Source organism: Oncorhynchus kisutch, linkage group LG3 (assembly GCF_002021735.2).
Source record: "Oncorhynchus kisutch isolate 150728-3 linkage group LG3, Okis_V2, whole genome shotgun sequence".
Classification (NCBI taxonomy): Eukaryota; Metazoa; Chordata; class Actinopteri; order Salmoniformes; family Salmonidae; genus Oncorhynchus; species Oncorhynchus kisutch.
The window spans coordinates 22,894,711-22,915,332 of NC_034176.2; the positions used below are offsets into that span (position 1 = coordinate 22,894,711).

The 20,622-nt window shown below is 43.4% G+C and overlaps 1 protein-coding gene across 1 annotated transcript in view; it reads right to left on the reverse strand.

Moving 5' to 3' along the window:
- Positions 1-20,593, reverse strand: part of LOC109878205 (breakpoint cluster region protein-like) — a 37,463-nt gene extending 16,870 nt beyond the window's left edge. The window contains exons 1-8 of the mRNA XM_020470449.2: positions 20,440-20,593; positions 18,610-20,253; positions 3,122-3,300; positions 2,190-2,294; positions 1,822-2,007; positions 935-1,042; positions 686-743; positions 389-441 (exon numbers count right to left, since the gene is read on the reverse strand). Of these exons, the coding sequence (XP_020326038.1) occupies positions 389-441; positions 686-743; positions 935-1,042; positions 1,822-2,007; positions 2,190-2,294; positions 3,122-3,300; positions 18,610-19,966 (2,046 nt within the window). The 5' untranslated portion in view covers positions 19,967-20,253; positions 20,440-20,593. The remainder of the gene's footprint in view (positions 1-388; positions 442-685; positions 744-934; positions 1,043-1,821; positions 2,008-2,189; positions 2,295-3,121; positions 3,301-18,609; positions 20,254-20,439) is intronic.
- Positions 20,594-20,622: the final 29 nt, after the last annotated feature.

Here is a 20,622-nt window from a genome sequence, read left to right on the forward strand (position 1 = left end):
GGAGAGAAATAGTAAGAAAGGAAAATAAAAAAGAAAGGAGGGTGAAAGAAAGAAACGAGAGAAACAAAGAATGAGAGAGAAATAGTAAGAAAGGAAGAGAAAGGAGAGAGAGTGAAAGAAAGAGGGTGAAAGAAAGGAGGAAAGAGAGAAAGAAAGAGAGAAAGAAAGGGAGAAAGAAATAAATAATTAGAAAGGAGAGAGAGAGGGCAAAAGAGAGAAAGAAAAAGATAGGAAGAGAAGAAAGAGAAAATGTGAAATAGAGAAAGAAAAAATACATTAATTTGAGATAAATTATGATCACTTTTTCTAAGATATGTGAAGCATTGTTTTCATAAAAGAAATTTAGGTCTGAAGGGAAAAAAATCTTCAGTGTGTTGATTTGACTTACATGCAGAACCAAGGTGCTGCGGGTGACTCTGTCCACAGGTTTATAGAGCAGAGCTGAGGGGGACAGGGTCATAAAGTATATAAAGTCCAAGGCAGGACAAGGCAACACAGAACTAACAACATAGGACACCTTGAGGTTGAGGGTCATATTCAATATGCTTTAACTAAGCATGTACCACTCTTTCTGAATTCAAATAACTAGAGGGTTGAATTCTTCATAATCTATATATATTTAAATAAATGTAAGGTTTAGTTCATTTTGACTGTGAATTGTTCAAAATAATGAAATTACACTTACTTTCCAGTGAATTTTTTGCCTGGTCTTTGCATTCCTTGGTGCTTATGACCTTAAGATTCTGAGGGCACAACAGGAATTGAGAAAGGCATAATGATACGAGAAATGGTACACCATTTCAACACAGCATCACAGTAATATTTATTTTAATCTCTGTCCACCCAGCCGGTTCTAGCAATTGAGCCTGGGGATGAGGTATTCTATCCGAAACGTTGCCCTTGTAAAAGTAGACATATAAAATACAATACATACCTGACATATTTCAGCAAACTGTATGTTGGCCTGGCAGCACTTGTCAGCCGTCTCCACAGCAACCGTATAGTTATCCACAAAGGCCCTGTACACTCCTAGCTGGCTGGCCTATAATAGAGAGATACAATAGAGAGTAGATACGATGTAGTTAACCTGTTGTTGGATTCATGTACCCAGTTTTGGCTGCTCTCTACTCCGGTCATACTAGTTGCTTTCCCTTCTCATGGTGCTGAGAATAGCGATCAGACGAGGTATGGCCTTTCAACAAAAACAGCATTGATAACATGCATCCTATCAGTCATAATTTGTCATTTTTTTATGACTGTGCACACACACACACACACACACACACACACACACACACACACACACACACACACACGGCAGCGAGTGTACTTGCAAACAGTCATTAAACAAAGGACAAATTATGTGATTTTGTTTCATGCATCTTCCTTTCCTCCACTGTCATACTGAGGCAGCTCTTTGCAGTCAGGAGCCTCTTAGTGATGTTTTGTCCTCCTTTACTGCCTGTTATGTGCTATAGCCAGGCTTTTATCTGTGTGGGATATGTCTCCAGGCAGTCTGCTCACATGTGGGGTCCAGCATCCACCGCACATTATAGCCAGTCTAACTCCCTTTTTCTACTCTTTAAATCTCTCTTCAGTATTATTAATGATCAAAGGAAGTCTACTAATATTGTCTTTAAAAGTGACTGACTTATTGGATAAATATCTGCTTACTCACAGAAGAATGCAGTTTGTGGCTGGGGGGGGTCTATTTCACGTTTTTGTACTTATGAACAAAGGAACAAATGCATCTGGAAGAACTAACACAAAAGAACCATAACAGCATTTCCTAGGTCTTTACACAACAATAATAATGCTCACCAGTTTCTGGAAGAGATCGCCCACACACTGGTTGTGGCACCACTCCTGAACTCTGGGTAGCAGGGCATTGTAGAAGTCATTGTGGATCTCATGGAGCTCCGTCACCTTGAAGAAGATGGTCTCTATCTGCTGGATGGTCAGCATCGGCTGGGAGGTGGTGGCCGCTGCCCTCAGAGGCTTCATGGGCTGGGACAATCAATGCAAGACAAGCATTACTGTGTGTGTGTGTGTGTGTGTATATAAACATCCATCCGTCTGTCCATCCAACATTTTACTGTCCCAATGCTCTGAAATCACTGTTCATCACAGTGAGGTGTGGCATATTCAATTAGTTTCATATTCAATTAGCTCAAAGTCCTGTCTCTTACCAGTAAGATAGCCCCCAGGTGGCTGAGATATGTCTCCTCACTGGCCAGGATCCCTGACAAAACCCACTTCCGCATCTCCAACTCTTTCTCCTGATCCAGCTCTGTCTGTGTGTGAGAATGAGACTAACAGTGAATGGCAGAGAGAGAGAGAGAGAAAGAGAGAGACAGTGAGAGCGACAGACCGGGGATTCACTTCTACCAGACTTATTTGGTGATTCTAATTGTAACCAGAGCAGATCTTCCCTAATCCCCCTGGGTGTTGAATGAGACCGCTAAACAGCTACGAGTAGAGACTGTCGTCTCATGGGAACCCAATACATTTGATTAAATCCTGTTGGAGATGTAGAGGACAGAGGCCAGGGTCAAAGATCCATTGTATTGTGGAGGGAAACAATTGTTTTCCTAGCCTAGGATGGGACCTGTAGTTACTGATGGGTCAAAGGCATCAGTAGTTAGGTTTCTGACAGTCTGTTTCTCACGATTCCATTTATTCCGTTCCAGCCATTACTATGAGCCCGTACTCCCCCGTTAAGGTGTCACCAGCTGCCTGTGGTCGGTCGATATGGAGCTCATGCACAGAGCAGAAATGAATAGCTCTGACATTCCACAGCTGGAATACTAAGGGGGCACAAGAGAAGGCCTCCCCCTGGATTTAACCTTTGAAGATCAGAGAGCTGAGCACATCAGAGGAGGACCTAGGGGACACCGGAGATTGGCTAGGTACAGTACAATAGAGGTGGATGAGATTTATAGGGCGAGTAAAAGTGTGGTTGGAACGAGCAGAGCATCTCTATTAAATACACTCAGAGAGCCCAAGGCAGACTTATAGAGGACGGGGGCATTAACAGACAGCTGCACTGGGTGGAAAAATCAGACACATGGGCTTTAAGAGTAGAAGATGGAGGTGTATGATAAACTGGCAATAACCTTACCGACAGGGTGGACTCCAGGGAGCCAGAGGAGTGTGTGTGCTGGCTGCTGCAGCTCTTGGAGCGGAGGCGAGGTGAGGAGGTGGGTGAGGTGCTGAAAGGCAGGAGGTCATGGTGCTGCTGGTGCTCCTCCGCCTGCTCCAGGTCATAGCCATAGGAAGGAGGGGTCCCACTGTAGGGGACTTTTGGGATAATTACAGACAGATGGAGGGGATTAGGTGTGGTAGTGTAAAGTAGGTTCCAAGACAGTGACACTGTGTGAATCTCTCTCTGACACTTCACACCCTTCACATGCAAGACATTCTCTCTTCTCCTCTAAAAACACCATTAAAGCCACTGAACAGGTAGTGAAAGAAGATAGAAATGTGTGATCAGTTGTCATGACCGGTTTGACTGGGAACATCACCTCCCTCCAAAAAATATGTGACTATATTCATCTGCACTTTGAAATATATATATTTTTTTATTTAAAAACAATCGTTTGTTGGGACGAGAATATGGTGCAGACTCAAAAAGAACCAAAATAGGTCTTACATCAAACACAAGGGCGTAAAAATATTAATAAAATAAAACAAAGTTATTCATATCTGTATATCAAATGGTATTATATAAAAGCTACTGTACATTCAAAATAACTAGAATGACCTGATGAAAACAGCTCTGTCATTCAAACTCTAATGTGCTCTATTCCAATACATTCTGTGTCTCTGTGCTTCAAATCCCCTCTGATCTTCAGAGACTGTGCCAGACACACAGGGACCATCCCACAGCAGAGGATAAGCCAGGAGAATCGCAGCAAAAACTCTGATTCACTTGTGTGGTGAGGAGAAGCATTAGTCAGTCCCTCTACTCTCTGTACATGACATACTTTAACTGTACAGATGCAGAAGCAGTTCAAGGCAGCTATACTGAACAGGAGCTTATTAACCATAGTAATGCTTTATTTACATATCAACTCGATGACAATAAAAACTCGAGGGAGGGCACAGAGTATGCGACCAATCAAAGAGGAATTCCTTCTTAATGATCACTCAGTAGCCATAGGTGAACCAGTAGCCTGAGGGACAGATATTTGGGACAATGGGAGTTCCGCCACTCGTCATCATATCTTCTCCTCTCCTTCCATCTCAACCATGTCGGATTGTGGCTGTGTGGTTTTCAAGTTCATTCTTGGTGAATAAATTCAAGGTGTAGGGAAGTGGCCAAGGCTACATTAGACCGCCCCGTTACAGAGAGAGAGGACTAACCCCAGCTCTTCCTGCTCTCTGGTTTGTACTGTAGGTGTTAGACACAGACCAGAAACACCCCCTTTTATTCACAATCACAGCAAAGCAGACATTCTGGGTGGAAGTGTTTGCAGACACAATGCAACACAGGGGTCTATCTTGATGTGTTAGCTGCTGTTGTCTAGTTGTTTCCGCTATTATTCATCTATATAGTTTTGCATCAAGAACCGTTCAATCCCTTTTATTGTCACTTTAACTCATCAACATCTACCATTATTGTCAGTATCAGTGTGGCAGAAGCACAAGCACCACCAGTGTAATGATACAAGCTGTGGTGTTTGTTTGTCTGTGAGGCCTCAGTGTTAAAATAGCTGAATGTAGCTGAAATACTGTATGTTCAGAAGTGGACACAGAGATAACTATACTGAACCAAAATATAAACGCAACATGTAAAGTATTGGTCCCTTCATGAGCTGAAATAAAAGATCCTCGAAAATGTCCATACGCACAAAAAGCTTATTTCTCTCAAATTCTGTGCACATATTTTTTACATCCCTGTTAGTGAGCATTTCTCCTTTGCCAAGATAATCCATCCACCTGACAGGTGTGGCATATCAAGAAGCTGATTAAACAGCATGATCAGTATACAGGTGCACCTTGTGCTGGGGCCAATAAAAGGGCACTCTAAAATGTGCAGTTTTGTCACACAACACAATGCCACAGATGTCTCAATTTGAGGGAGCGTGCAATTGGAATGCTGACTGAAGGAACGCCCACCTCCAATGGCATTTTAGAGATTTTGGCAGTGCGTCTAACCAGCCTCACAACAGCAGACCACGTGTAACCGCCCCAAACCAGGTTCTCCACATCTGGCTTCTTCACCTGCGGGATCATCTGAGAGCAGCCACCCGGGCAGCTGATAAAACTGGGGGTTTGCACAACCAAAGAACTTCTGCACAAACTGTCTCAGGGAAGCACATCTGCATGCTCGTCGTCTTCACCAGGGTCTTGACCTGACTGTAGTTCAACGTTGTAGCCAACTTCGGTGGGCAAATGCTCACCTTCAATGGTCACTGGCATGCTGGAGATGTGTGCTCTTCACGGATGGATCCCGGCATCAACTGTACTGGGCAGATGACAGACAGCGATGGCATCATGTGGGCGAGCGTTTTGTTGATGTCAACGTTGTGAACAGAGTGCCCCATGGTGGAGGTGGGGTTATGGTATGGGTAGGCATAAGCTACAGACAACAAAGACAACTGCATTTTGTCAATGGCAATTTGAATGCACACAGAGATACTGCAACAAGATCCTAAGGCCCAGTGTCGTGCCATTCATCCACAGCCATCACATTTCAGCATGAAAATGCACGGCCCCATTTTGCAAGGTTCTGTACACAATTCCTGGAACCTGAAAATGTCCCAGTTCTTCCATGGCCTGCATACTCCCATTAAACATATTTGGGATGCTATGGATCGACGTGTACAACAGCGTGTTCCAGTACCCGCCAATATCCAGCAACTTCACACAGTCATTGAAGAGGAGTGGAACAACATTCCACAGGCCACAATCAACAGCCTGATCAACTCTATGTGAAGGAGATGTGTCGTGCTGCATGAGGCAAATGGTGTTCTCACCAGGTACTGTGACCAAGAGATGCACCTCTGTATTCCCAGTCATGTGAGATCCATAGATTAGGGCCTAATGAATTTATTTCTGATTTCCTTACTTTAACTGTAACTGTCAAATCTTTTAAATTGTTGCATGTTGCGTTTATATTTTTGCTCAGTGTAGTTCACCTCTGCTAGAAAACAGGAAAGAGAGGATTCCGGAAGCAAGGAAGGCAGATGGAACCCAGCCATGTGGAGTGGCCGGGGGCTGGTTGAGTCAGGCTGACAGTGGGACACCCCCAGAGACCATGACAAAGAACCTGAACAAACACACTGGGCTGTGCAGAGAGAAACCACTGTGTTTACTCTGGAGGAGCAGGCAAGGGGCAGAGCAGAGAGAAACCACTGTGTTTACTCTGGAGGAACAGGCAAGGGGCAGAGCAGAGAGAAACCACTGTGTTTACTCTGGAGGAGCAGGCAAGGGGCAGAGCAGAGAGAAACCACTGTGTTTACTCTGGAGGAGCAGGCAAGGGGCAGAGCAGAGAGAAACCACTGTGTTTACTCTGGAGGAGCAGGCAAGGGGCAGAGCAGAGAGAAACCACTGTGTTTACTCTGGAGGAGCAGGCAAGGGGCAGAGCAGAGAGAAACCATTGTGTTTACTCTGGAGGAGCAGGCAAGGGGCAGAGCAGAGAGAAACCACTGTGTTTACTCTGGAGGAGCAGGCAAGGGGCAGAGCAGAGAGAAACCACTGTGTTTACTCTGGAGGAGCAGGCAAGGGGAATACAGGGGAAGTCAATGTGAAAGGCCACACTGTGTGTCTGTCAGATTATACAACATCAGTGACCCTGGGTGAATAACCTCTCACACAGCCACAGAGGCATGGAAATCACAGTCAATGGACACACACTGACCAATCATACAGACACAAATATATTTCAGTAAAATGGACATAAACTATAAAACATGTCTTAAAATGTTATTTCTTACATTAATTGATATTAACTAAAATAATGTTCACAGAGACAGTTATTTACATGGCTCTGGGAAAACCATGCTTTTTAAATGCAGAATAGTTATCCATGGTAGCATGAAAAAGCAGGCAAGCTTCCCAACATTGAGTGAAGAGGATTTCACAATAGACTAGTTCCTCAGTACAGCTTAGTTCTCAGACTGCAAGGCCTGTTGCTAAGGAAGTGTCCAGGCAGGTCTGTCCAGAACATTCAGCAAATTCATCAACTTCAGAGCAGGAAACAGACATTCTGCACACGGTCACCTTTTCACACAAACATCCCCCTCCTCCCACACGTACACATTTAAATTAATATTAAATATCATATATCAACTCTGGGATTGCTGTCTTTGAACCAACCCTGTGAGTTGTCTAATGCATTGACTTTTTCCTAAGTTAAATCATGGTAAAAACATTCAACAAAGAAGATCAGCTACAGCTCTGTGGGATTACCAAAGAGCTAATGCAGTTTCCTCTGTGCAGTATTAGTATGGAAAGCCGTTTTAACATAGTCAGTGGCCAGTTCACGAAAATGGTTCGCTCCTACAGACAGCGAGTCACAAGGCCAAGGCTTGCTATATAAAGCAGGCAGACAGGCATTCAGTTACTTTTATATTGAACGTTAGAATGGGCCAAACTAGTGACGTAAGTGACTTTCAGAGTGGTATGATCGTCGTTGCCAGGGGCGCGGGCTTGAGTATCTCAGAAACATCCGGCCTCCTGGGATTTTCATGCACGACAGTGCCTAGGGTTGGCCAATAATGTTACGACAAACAAAAAAACATCCAGTCAGCGGCAGTCCTGTGGTCGAAAACAACTCGTTGATGAGAGAGTTCAAAGGAGAATGGCAAGAATCATGCAAGCAAACAGGCGGGCCACAAACAGGCAAATAATAGCTCAGTACTACAGTGGTGTGCACAACGGCATCTCGGAACACTTAACTCGTCGGTCCTTGTCACGGATGGGCTATTGCAGCAGAAGACCACACCGGTTCCATTCCTATCAACTAAAAACAAGAAGAAGAGGCTCCAGTCGGCACGCAATCACCTACACTGGACAATTGTGGAGTGGAAAAATATTGCCTGGCCCGACAAATCCTGGTTCCTGTTTGGTCATGCTGATGGCCGAGTTAGGATTTGGCGTAAGCAGCATGAGTCCACGGCCTCATCATGCAGGGTGTCAATGGTACAGGCTGGTGGCGGTGGTGTAAAGGTGTGGGGGATGTTTTCCTGGCACACGTTAGGTCCCTTGATACCAATGTCAACACCCCGAAGAATTCAAGTTGTTCTGAAGGAAACGGGGGGATTGAACCGGTATTAGATGGGTGTACCAAAATAAACGGTGTATATTCATCACGTTTTATATTAATAATGGAATTTTTTAAATGAATAATGGAATTTTCTATATTAATATTATTTTACTTTGAAAATGTGGAGTAGGTTGTGTACATCAATACAAAAAATATAAAATGTAATCTTTTTTAGATAAAATTTTAAGGCAGCAAAATGTGAAAAATGTGCAAGGAATTTGTAGACTTTCACTAGCACTGTATGTAGGAGCACGCAAATGTAATCCCGACCACATGAAGTTCATTATAATACAGTGGGGCAAAAAAGTATTTAGTCAGCCACCAATTGTGCAAGTTCTCCCACATAAAAAGATGAGGCCTGTAATTTTCATCATAGGTACACATAGGTACAACTATGACAGAAAATCACATTGTAGGATTTTTTATGAATTTATTTGCAAATTATGGTGGAAAATAAGTATTTGGTCACCTACAAACAAGCAAGATTTCTGGCTCTCACAGACCTGTAACTTCTTTAAGAGGCTCCTCTGTCCTCCACTCGTTAATGGCACCTGTTTAATTAATGGCACCTGTTTGAAGTTGTTATCAGTATAAAAGACACCTGTCCACAACCTAAAACAGTCACACTCCAAACTCCACTATGGCCAAGACCAAAGAGCTGTCAAAGGACACCAGAAACAAAATTGTAGACCTGCACCAGGCTGGGAAGACTGAATCTGCAATAGGTAAGCAGCTTGGTTTGAAGAAATCAACTGTGGGAGCAATTATTAGGAAATGGAAGACATACAAGACCACTGATAATCTCCCTCGATCTGGGGCTCCACGCAAGATCTCACCCCGTGGGGTCAAAATAATCACAAGAACGGTGAGCAAAAATCCCAGAACCTCACGGGGGGACCTAGTGAATGACCTGCAGAGAGCTGGGACCAAAGTAACAAAGCCTACCATCAGCAAGGACATTGAAGATGAAACGTGGCTGGGTCTTTCAGCATGACAATGATCCCAAACACACTGCCCGGGCAACAAAGGAGTGGCTTCGTAAGAAGCATTTCAAGGTCCTGGAGTGGCCTAGCCAGTCTCCAGATCTCAACCCCATAGAAAATCTTTTGAGGGAGTTGAAAGAGCGTGTTGCCCAGCAACAGCCCCAAAACATCACTGCTCTAGAGGAGATCTGCATGGAGGAATGGGCCAAAATACCAGCAACAGTGTGTGAAGACTTACAGAAAACGTTTGACCTCTGTCATTGCCAACAAAGGGTATATAACAAAGTATTGAGATAAACTTTTGTTATTGACCAAATACTTATTTTCCACCATAATTTGCAAATAAATTCATTAAAAATCCTACAATGTGATTTTCTTTCTCATTTTGTCTGTCATAGATGAATTGTACTTATGATTAAAATTACAGGCCTCGCTCATTTTTTTAAGTGGGAGAACTTGCACAATTGGTGGCTGACTAAATACTTTTTTGCCCCACTGTAAATAACAAAATATAAATGCTAGTCGCTATCAAAAATGTGAATAATTGCTATCAATAATTACATTTTTGATATCCAAAATTGTCATTTTTATATTGATGAATCATATAAATAAAAATACATATCTTAATGACATTTTAACAACAATAACTATGTTAAAACAGCTTCCCTAGTAATAGTGAAAGCAGAGGGGTTTACTCTTAAACACTATGTGGTTGAATGGTGGTAGAGTGCATCTGTGTCTCCCCTCAATTAACCTCAAAATGGTTACTAATGTGCAATAGAGCTGTAACAAATATATTCTAATAACATTGCATAACAGTGCTCAAACCAACAGCTGGGGCTGAGAGGGTTTTAGATGTAGCAGCAAAGGACAACATTTCTCTGGACTTTTAGTAGAGAATCCTGCAGAATTTAGAGTTTTTTTCAGCATTATTGAATTTGCCAGTGTTCTGATCTTTGGGTTTAGGAAGCCAAAGTTCATCAGGCTCAGAAAAGCTTTGGCTGGATCTGGAAGTTGTGTTTGTTTAGTGTACAAGTTAGTAGTTCCCGAGGGAGCCATTTGGCCACATTACTACAAACCCGCTTCTCTTTTATCTTTTACAATAGGACAAGGCTGACCTATAAATAGCTGTCTGCTAGGATTCCAAACATAACAGGTTAACATGCTCTTAAATCCTAGTCCAGAGAATAACCTGTGCACTGTCAACATGCACTCTGTCCCTGTGGATGCAACAATTGTGGAGAGTGATGAGAGGTTTGACGCAACACACACAACAAAAGCATCAAGGACATATTCACAGACCTGTAATCCTAATCCACATGTATAGATAGATGAACCGACTATGATCCAGAGAGAAGGGGAATGACAGATGTGTTAGCAGGACAAATCCACAGAATCATAAACACAGAAATTCAACATCACAACTGTGATGTGACCTTGCTTAGAGAGCAGGGTTCACACAGTTTTGGCGGGATACAGGATATCCATATGAATGCTAAAAAATACATTTAAAAAAAGACTTGTCTTGAAGATATAGTTCCCTTTTCTTTCTCCCTTGGATTAAGACCGAGAGCTTGATTGTGTTGAAGCTGAATGTTGCTGCTTTTAGAATCTCCATGTAATGCATCAAAGCACTGTCACACTTCACTGCATTGGCTAAAGGACACTTTAAATATTTCTATGGAGAGAAGGATGAACTCTGCATTTGTTCTGGAAATAACTAAAAAGGAGGAAATGGTCCAGACAGTGATCAGAGTGACAGCCTGTAGAGATCCTGCCAGTCCCATCTGGACACGCATTAACTGGGATGGGATGCAATGGACAAAACAGAGTACACCGATTCCCCTCAATTGACCACCAGAATTGAGATTAAAAAATCTGTTAAAATGAGACACAAATGTTAAAGGATTCTCCAAAGAAGGGGCTAATATTCCCTTTAAGACGGATTATTTGGGACATTATGGTCCGGGAATAATAACTGTAGTATTGAGTGTAGCACAATGACAGTCTCTGTCACCTCTGACAGCATGCTTATAGATTAGAAAAGATATGGCACCTTCTAAACATTTTTTATATTTTTAAAATGATGCTGTTAAGAGCGTTGGAAACTTTCTGCCTCCACTAAATGGATTCTCATCCTGATCGTGTGATCACTGGAGAGACATCTGTCAGCTAACCGAGAGGAAACAAGTGTTACAATGTCTTTTACCATCCAGCATGTATGGGATGTACAAATAGAAAGTTATACAGGTTTATCAATACAGATCTGCTTTACTAATCCTCAGCCTACAAAGAGTTGCACTTCAATCCCACTACTACGAAGGGGTCTTTTCATCCCTCACAGCTAACACAGGAAGGGATGGGTTGGGTGGAGATCTTTCAGTACTGCATACACTTCATTTCAGCACATCTGGTTTCTCTCTGACTGAGCTTCACCCATCAGGTTGAAAAGAAACAGGTCTGAAAAACGTGGCACCTGCAACGGGGCGGTGGCACTGCAGCCCTGAAAGAAGCTGACTGGGTGTTTTCGGCAGATCAGCAGAGTGCGAGCCAACCAACCATCAGCACATTCTGGCACATCTGAAGTGCCCTGTTGAAGTGGGAGGGAGCCCGACCACAGGCCCAGTAAGAGTAGTGAGGCCCACCAGCTCTGCTCAGATCGGTTATGGGACAGCCTAAAATTAGCACCAGCCATTGAGCAGTGTAGGTCAGAACTCAGCTGCCCAGCCCACCACACTTACTAATCAGCGTGTTGAAATAGCTCAGGGTGGTCACAGTAATGCTCTGTATAACAGAATATCAAGGTTCAATAATTGCTCCAGTCTGTGACCTACAGGATAAACAGTACCAGTCAAAAGTTTGGACAAACCTACTCATTAAAGGGTTTTTCTTTATTTTTAACATTGTAGAATAATAGTGAAGACATCAAAACTATTAAATAACACATGTAACCAAAAAAAAAGTGTTAAACAAATCAAAATATATTTTAGATTCTTTAAAGTAGCCAGCCATCCTTTGCCTTGATGACAGCTTTGCACACTCTTGGCATTCTCTCAACCAACTTCATAAGGTAGTCACCTGGAATGCTTATCCAACAGTCTTGAAGGAGTTCTCACATATGCTGAGCACTTGTTGGCTGCTTTTCCTTCACTTTACAGTCCAAATCATCTGATTGGCTCAAAAGCAGTAAGGAAAGAAATTCCACAAATGTACATTTAACAAGGCACACCTGTTAATTGAAATGCATTCCAGGTGACTACCTCATGAAGCTGGTTGAGAGAATGCCAAGAGTGTGCAAAGCTGTCAAGGCAAAAAGGGTTGCTACTTTGAAGAATATATTTAGATTTGTTTAACACTTTTTTGGTTACTACATGATTCCATATGTGTTATTTCATAGTTTTGATGTCTTCACTATTATTCTACAATGTAGAAAATAGTAAAAATAAAGAAAAACCCTTGAATGAGTAGGGCTGTCCAAACTTTTGACTGGTACTGGTACTGTGTTTGTGTGCACACACAAACTTGACTGATACAGTGAGGGTGTGATACTAGCTGAAAAAGAGGGAGAGAAAAGAGGCAACCAACACAAAATGTGTTTTCCCCTCATATCATAAGTTATTCAGATCTCAACACCCGTGTCTTATCTTCTCTTTTCCAATAAACCATAAGAAAAACAGATTGCAGACACACACACAAAATTCAACCCAAACAGATGCACTCACATGAGACAGTCTAAGAGTTGGACACACAGAAGGCCAGGTTTAGAGGCTTTTCCACTCAGCACTGTGGACAACCAGGAAATGGGAGCAAAGACCAGGAACTAAACATGATTATTCCCTATAATTGTGCTTTCAGAGCAATTTCAAGAAAAGCTGTTTAGCTTCCAGGAGGAATCTTGTAGATATGCGTATTTGTTCTACAGTACATCTTGTTAAAGTAAATACATGAAATAGTACTGTCTGCCAGAAGCAACATCCACAAACTAATTATTGTCTAACATGGCCCAGGCAGCTTGTGCAGAGGTGAGCTCATCTCATATAGCGCATTACCATCGCTGTGTTCCCTCACACCCCACAAGCAGCTGAAACATTCCATAAACACGTGGCTTGCCAGCCAGCAGCACAGAGGGCCCTTTGAATAAGACCTGTAAAGGGAGCTAAGACCAGGGGACCAGAAGGGGACGGAGACGGAGCACGAGGGAGGATTAGAGAGGAGGAGGAGGCCTGGAGGGAGGGCCAAAAGATCAAACATTTCTCATGCATTTTTACCATTATCTGTAAGAAAATATATGGATATGGAAAACAGCCTGGGGTAGACACAAATACTTTCAGATGTGCTGTTCAATCTGACAGTATTTCTCATGTTTCAGAGTTAAGGGTTGAAATTGTGCCAAGTAGGCTACTGCCCAACCGTTAACCCCTATGCTGGTGTAACTTGAACTGGATAGGGCCTGCTTATTTCAGATATTAATGGTGTGTTTGTCCCTTCGCTCCATCTGACTGCAGTTGGCAGGTCCCTGGCCTGCTGCTATGATCCCCTGCCAGCTCTCCAGGCACACTCCATTCTGTACCATTTTACCAAGTCACCCACCCGAGAGGACAGGTGACACGAAACACAGAGCTCAGTCAGGGTGCACAAGAGAGGACAGGTGACACGAAACACAGAGCTCAGTCAGGGTGCACAAGAGAGGACAGGTGACACGAAACACAGAGCTCAGTCAGGGTGCACAAGAGAGGACAGGGGACACGAAACACAGAGCTCAGTCAGGGTGCACAAGAGAGGACAGGTGACACGAAACACAGAGCTCAGTCAGGGTGCACAAGAGAGGACAGGTGACACGAAACACAGAGCTCAGTCAGGGTGCACAAGAGAGGACAGGTGACACGAAACACAGAGCTCAGTCAGGGTGCACAAGAGCTCTTTCCCTTTTCTGTGCTGGCGCCACTTCATCTAAATTGTTGGACACGTATCTTGTATGTAAACTCAATGGGAGGGAGAGGTGAAATCATTTTTGCTTCCTTAACCACTAAAGGCTCAGAATGTTGACATTCAGGTACAAAAAAGAAACAGTGTGAGCTTCATCAGGAGCTCTGAAATATTCATGATTGGATCGTAAACCTGGAGGGTAGGCCACCACCGCCTCTGTGATTTCTCCTGTGGTTACAAATACAGCCCTGGACTGAGGCCAGACACGCTGACAGATAGGACCACTATCAGACCACCTGAGTGAAAGCTTTTCATTAGTGTCAAATGAGACATACAGACCTGTCTAATTGATATTAAGTGGAAGCTCCTCTTGGCCTGGCACAGGTTCACTCAAAGTGCAGACATTCTAACAACACAATCCCCAGTAGACCTTTTTATAATGTACTCATGATTAGCCATGAGTCAAACTACTGGCCACTGGCATATGCCTATGTTATAGTGATAATTAACTATAGCAAAGCAGGCAAACCATAGAAGTGGCTTCCTTTAAGCCACACAGTTAACCTGCAGCTCTATTCAGAGCTAACCAGCAGCTCTATTCAGAGCTAACCTGCAGCTCTATTCAGAGCTAACCTGCAGCTCTATTCAGAGCTAACCTGCAGCTCTATTCAGAGCTAACCTGCAGCTCTATTCAGAGCTAACCTGCAGCTCTATTCAGAGCTAACCTGCAGCTCTATTCAGAGCTAACCTGCAGCTCTATTCAGAGCTAACCTGCAGCTCTATTCAGAGCTAACCTGCAGCTCTATTCAGAGCTAACCAGCAGCTCTATTCACAGCTAATCAGCAGCTATATTCACAGCCAGGAGTGACAATTGGCCTAGATTGCCACATATGACGAGACTGGTGCTCGTTCTCTAATCCCTAGGCTATTCTAGGAAAAAGAGACCTTAGAGATTTGTACATTTTAGACTGGCTGTTTTCCGATGATTACAAGCGGGAGGTGTAGCAGGGTTTGTAGAGTCAGTGTGGCAAGGACAGAGGCACATTTATGCCATTCAGTACTGTACCCAATACTAGGGCTGTTCCTCCTCAGGCAGACCCAAAGTGTGCCACAATGCCAGACAGTAAAACACTAGAGGTCTGCTGGGTAGTCAATGCCACCCCATGTTTGACTGGCTGTTTGCTCATGCAGTCACAGAAAATAAACGCATCGCTGAGGTGTTTTCTTTCTTAAAATGTAGCAATGACATATTGCAACTTTAACTAATTAAAATGAAGGTAGTGCCATCTGAAAGGAACATACGAACCCTCCTAAAGCTACAGTAAATATTCACCAGAACGCTTACGTAACTAGAGCAGAGTGGCCCTTTATAACATTGTCATTATAAAATAGCTTTAGCAGATTACATGGAATTTATTGAATGCTGCAAGGAGTTTTATGATAAAACAAAAAATGACATTTCCCACACACTCTAAAAAGTCAGTGCCCACAACAGAGGACGGCAGTTTGTCATGCTCGCCTCAAAACGACTGCTTATCACAGCACTGATCCAGCAATGTATGCAATAATGTTCCTACAACATCAGAAAATAAATCCAGATCTCTGTTAATCCACAAAGCACGGTTTGCATGAAGTGATCCTGCAGCAGGACCGTTACCTCAGCAACATGGCCTTTAAGACAACCACTCCAGGGACAGGCTCAGCAACATGGCCTTTAAGACAACCACTCCAGGGACAGGTTCAGCAACATGGCCTTTAAGACAACAACTCCAGGGACAGGCTCAGCAACATGGCCTTTAAGACAACCACTCCAGGGACAGGCTCAGCAACATGGCCTTTAAGACAACCACTCCAGGGACAGGTTCAGCAACATGGCCTTTAAGACAACAACTCCAGGGACAGGCTCAATGTTTTTGCTGGACATTTAATCAGAAAGCTGTAGCAATCGCAACTTTCTCTGTATCTGACAGCCGGTTTCCCTATTTTCTACAGGTCAAGCTGCATTGGTAAATAGGTATTATTGTGAAGAAACAATCAAATGGTAAGACAATGAGGAAAACCACACATTACAGTGTTATTGCACTGTCCTAAAGCAAAATATTTGACCACAAGTGTCATGGACTTGTGTACTTTGTCAGAAGAGCCACACACTGGCTTACTGTTCTCATGCTGATTATTTCCCAGGCTATTTGCTTGTTCATTGCACATTTAGTTTACGATCCTATACTTTCCAGCCTATCACCTTTCATAACAGCCTATTCTCAACAATTGCTACCAAAATAAAAAGTTTTCTGCTCTTCTCATTTGAATTATCATAGCTTTTATTAGTTGAGCCTAGCTTGTCGGAAATGGAAGACAATGAATGACCCTGACTGATTTACTACAACCGAGAGTCTGCTTTTATGACTTCAGTGAAATCATGTGATATGAGGAAATATGTGGCATTGAGTCAGCCATTCACTTAGACATGTCTATACCTATTTGATTCATCATAGACCTGAGCAACCAAAAATATCTCAATGACTGTTCATTTAGAGACTAAGAACAACACAGGGAAGAAGACAGAATATCAAATCGTGACCTTTCCCTGTCAGTCTGTGGCTAAGGAAATCAGTTCTGAAGACAAACAGAGAGGAAATCAGTTCTAAAGACTAACGGAGAGGAAATCAGTTCTGAAGACAAACAGAGAGGAAATCAGTTCTAAAGACTAACGGAGAGGAAATCAGTTCTAAAGACTAACGGAGAGGAAATCAGTTCTAAAGGCTAACGGAGAGGAAATCAGTTCTAAAGACTAACGGAGAGGAAATCAGTTCTAAAGACTAACGGAGAGGAAATCAGTTCTAAAGACTAACGGAGAGGAAATCAGTTCTAAAGACTAACGGAGAGGAAATCAGTTCTAAAGACTAACGGAGAGGAAATCAGTTCTAAAGACTAACAGAGAGGAAATCAGTTCTAAAGACTAACGGAGAGGAAATCAGTTCTAAAGACTAACGGAGAGGAAATCAGTTCTAAAGACTAACGGAGAGGAAATCAGTTCTGAAGACTAACGAAGAGGAAATCAGTTCTAAAGACAAACGGAGAGGAAATCAGTTCTAAAGACTAACGGAGAGGAAATCAGTTCTAAAGACTAACGGAGAGGAAATCAGTTCTAAAGACTAACGGAGAGGAAATCAGTTCTAAAGACTAACGGAGAGGAAATCAGTTCTAAAGACTAACGGAGAGGAAATCAGTTCTAAAGACTAACGGAGAGGAAATCAGTTCTAAAGACTAACGGAGAGGAAATCAGTTCTAAAGACAAACGGAGAGGAAATCAGTTCTAAAGACAAACGGAGAGGAAATCAGTTCTAAAGACAAACGGAGAGGTAATCAGTTCTAAAGACAAACGGAGAGGAAATCAGTTCTAAAGACTAACGGAGAGGTAATCAGTTCTAAAGACTAACGGAGAGGAAATCAACATTTGGCTTTTTTCATCTCCACCAAAATAATATTTTCAAGACCAGATCAAAGCAGTTAAGCACAGGCTTAATAAGAGAGGGAGAACATATGTTTGTTTTTCCTCAGCTGTCTGGAACAAAGTGTTTTATAAAACATACACCCTGTCATGTATTGATGTTTAAATAAATATTTTGCATTGAACTCTCTCTTCTCTGTCCTTGCAGTACCTAGTACCACCCTATCCCACTTAAACATTGTTGCAGTGTCAATACGTTCGACATGAGTGACTCTCCTATTGTGTTCACACATCACAACAGGAAACACTGAGGACTGAAATGTTGATGGGAAGCCATCTGACGATGAGCCCTCCATCCTCTTTTTAGTGAGAGTTATCAGCCCTTTCCCTCCCCACCCCCAACAAAGAGCCTCCCTAAACGTATCACGCTACACAAACCCTTTTAAGTGAATTACTCCTAGACAAGGACAACAATGTTGATGTGTGCTGACACAAAAACACTCCGGGTGGACAGGGCCGAGCAACTGGGCAGCCTGAGGGCACGCACGGTCTCAATCAGGGCATCTCTAGATGAGCATTACAACACTCAATGGTAGAGAACAGAAGGGAGAAAGGGGGCAGGCATGCTTACAAAGTGAAAAGAAAACAGTCGTACAATCCACAAAGAACTACACAATCACTACGGTGCTTTGCAAAGGTGGGCTGAGCTAATGGTTTCATATAATCATATGTAAACAAATTTGGCAGAGCTATAGTACACTATAGCATCATGTTGCAGCTGCACATATAAGCACATTGCTGCATGAGGAGAGATCAAGGTTAGGGCAAGTACAGGCATCTCTAATAAACACATGAAATGGCAGTGGCTATTGAGCCCTAAGGATGCATTAACAGTTCTTGTGCTTTTTTACATAAAATATAAATAAAAGACTTGAGTACAAAAGGACAGTATAGAGACTATGGCCTTGTAGACCTACCCAGATCTCCATGGAGACTGTTGTCATGCGAGGTCCTACTGGACGTAGTGGAGTCCCCATCACCGGGCCAGATCTGGCCTATTTTACGGACACCCACGATGGAGGCCTCGGACACCAACACTTCCTGCTTCAGACGTTTCTGAGACAGTGGGGAGGGCAGGCTGCTGCTGTCAAAGGACTGCTGGGAAATCTGGGAAGGTGAATGACTTTTCTGACTGTACATGTGATTGGTGGTAGGACTTGGGGACATGTGACTTGACTGGCCAGAGGAGAAGTCTTCCTCGCTGGACGTCAGGTTCTCATTGGAGCTGCAGTCTGGGGTGTAGCCGCCCCCAGCATCGTAAAAACTGCCAGGTGAGTAGGAGCGCCTTGGCCAGTTTTGGCGTGAGTCCTCCTCCACACTGTGGTCCCTGATGTGAATGACCCTCCCCTCCCCCTCTGCCATCAACCCCCCAACATACACACTGGTGTAGGGTTGATAGTTTGCCGGCTGTCTCCCCCCATTGGAACGGATCACACTGTCCTTGAGGAAATGTGGGTTCACCTCTGTGTCATCATACAGCCCATTGTAGCCACAGCCGCCCTCTGTGGACCTGCATCTGAGCACAGATTTGCGGATCTCCCCCATAGCAGTGGATAGGTTCCCGGGCAGGGAGTGCATGGACCTGTTGCGCTCCATTTGCATGGCCTGGCAGCCCAGGCTGCTGATCTTATCTGAGACTTTCCTGTCATTGACCTTCACGAGGCCTCTCTCATGGTGGTACTCCATGTTCACGTAGAAGGGTCTCTCTGTCCCTCCAACACCCTTCCCATCTCCAGCTGTGTGAGAGTTGGCTATCTTGATGCGCTCAAAGGTGGACCTCAGTGCTGCTACTGAGCTCATGCCCACCCTGTCCCTGTCCAGATCTGTGTCTGGGGGACACACAGTAGGCATGTGGGGGCACAACTCACCCCTCTGTTCGAAGGGAGTCACCCCATCTACCTCTCCCTCTGGATACTGTTTATAGCTCCCTGTGTCGACTGCCTCTCTCGGCTGCTCCTCCACTGTAGGCTCCTCATCTATGTGGGATGTCTGGGTGTCTGAAAAACTGGATTGGTCTCCAATAGTCATTAGGGACATCCTCTTGATGCCCCATCTCTGCCCATCATAAGCCTTCCTTTCCTTGGCCAGTAACGTCTGCAGGTAGATCATCTGAAAACGCTCTTTGTTTTCCTCTAACTCCAGCTGCCTGATAGATGACTTGCATTTCTCCAGCTCCTGCTCAATATCCCCCAATGATTTCAGCTCCATGCTTGGGGCATCTGACTCAGGGAACTGGGCTTTCCAAGCCTCCACAAAACCTACTGGTTCAACCATAGTTTGTTTTGTTTTACCTAGTCCACTGAGAATGAGTAATAGAGTATAAACTAAGTTTCTACTAAACTATATGATACGTTTCCAATCAAAATAATTTCTAAAGCATGACTTATAATGGCCATTAAAAGCTATTTCCACACTCCACTGACTGAATACATTTTTCACAAGACTCATGCAAAAAAAATGTCTACTTATCATGCACCATTATATTATAGTCAGATCGAGTGTTTACGGGCACCAGTGAGAATGACATGAGGCCTGTTCTCAAAACGAGCCAGTTCAGATACCTGCAACAAAAGAATAACAAAGAATAAGTGTCCTTCCATATCTTCTGTAATGTCGGTCACAAACAATTACTCTTCATTCATCGTAAAAGCAGAATCACTGTCCTATCCAGAAGTTCCATTCAATGATTTAGTGAAAGTCCAAGAACAATTAAACATTTCCAGTGTAATAGATGTTTTTAATGTTACCGGTAATTCGTTATCCTGCACCCGATTGAAAGTTAGTTTGAATGTTCTCTCGTTAACCTTACACCCACTAGACATTAGATACACATCGTCGGATCGTACACTAGCTACAGTTACTGTGTTTTGGTCATTTTCTTTATTGAGTTGGTGCTGAAAAGAGAGGGAGGGACTTTGATGTGTCCAGTT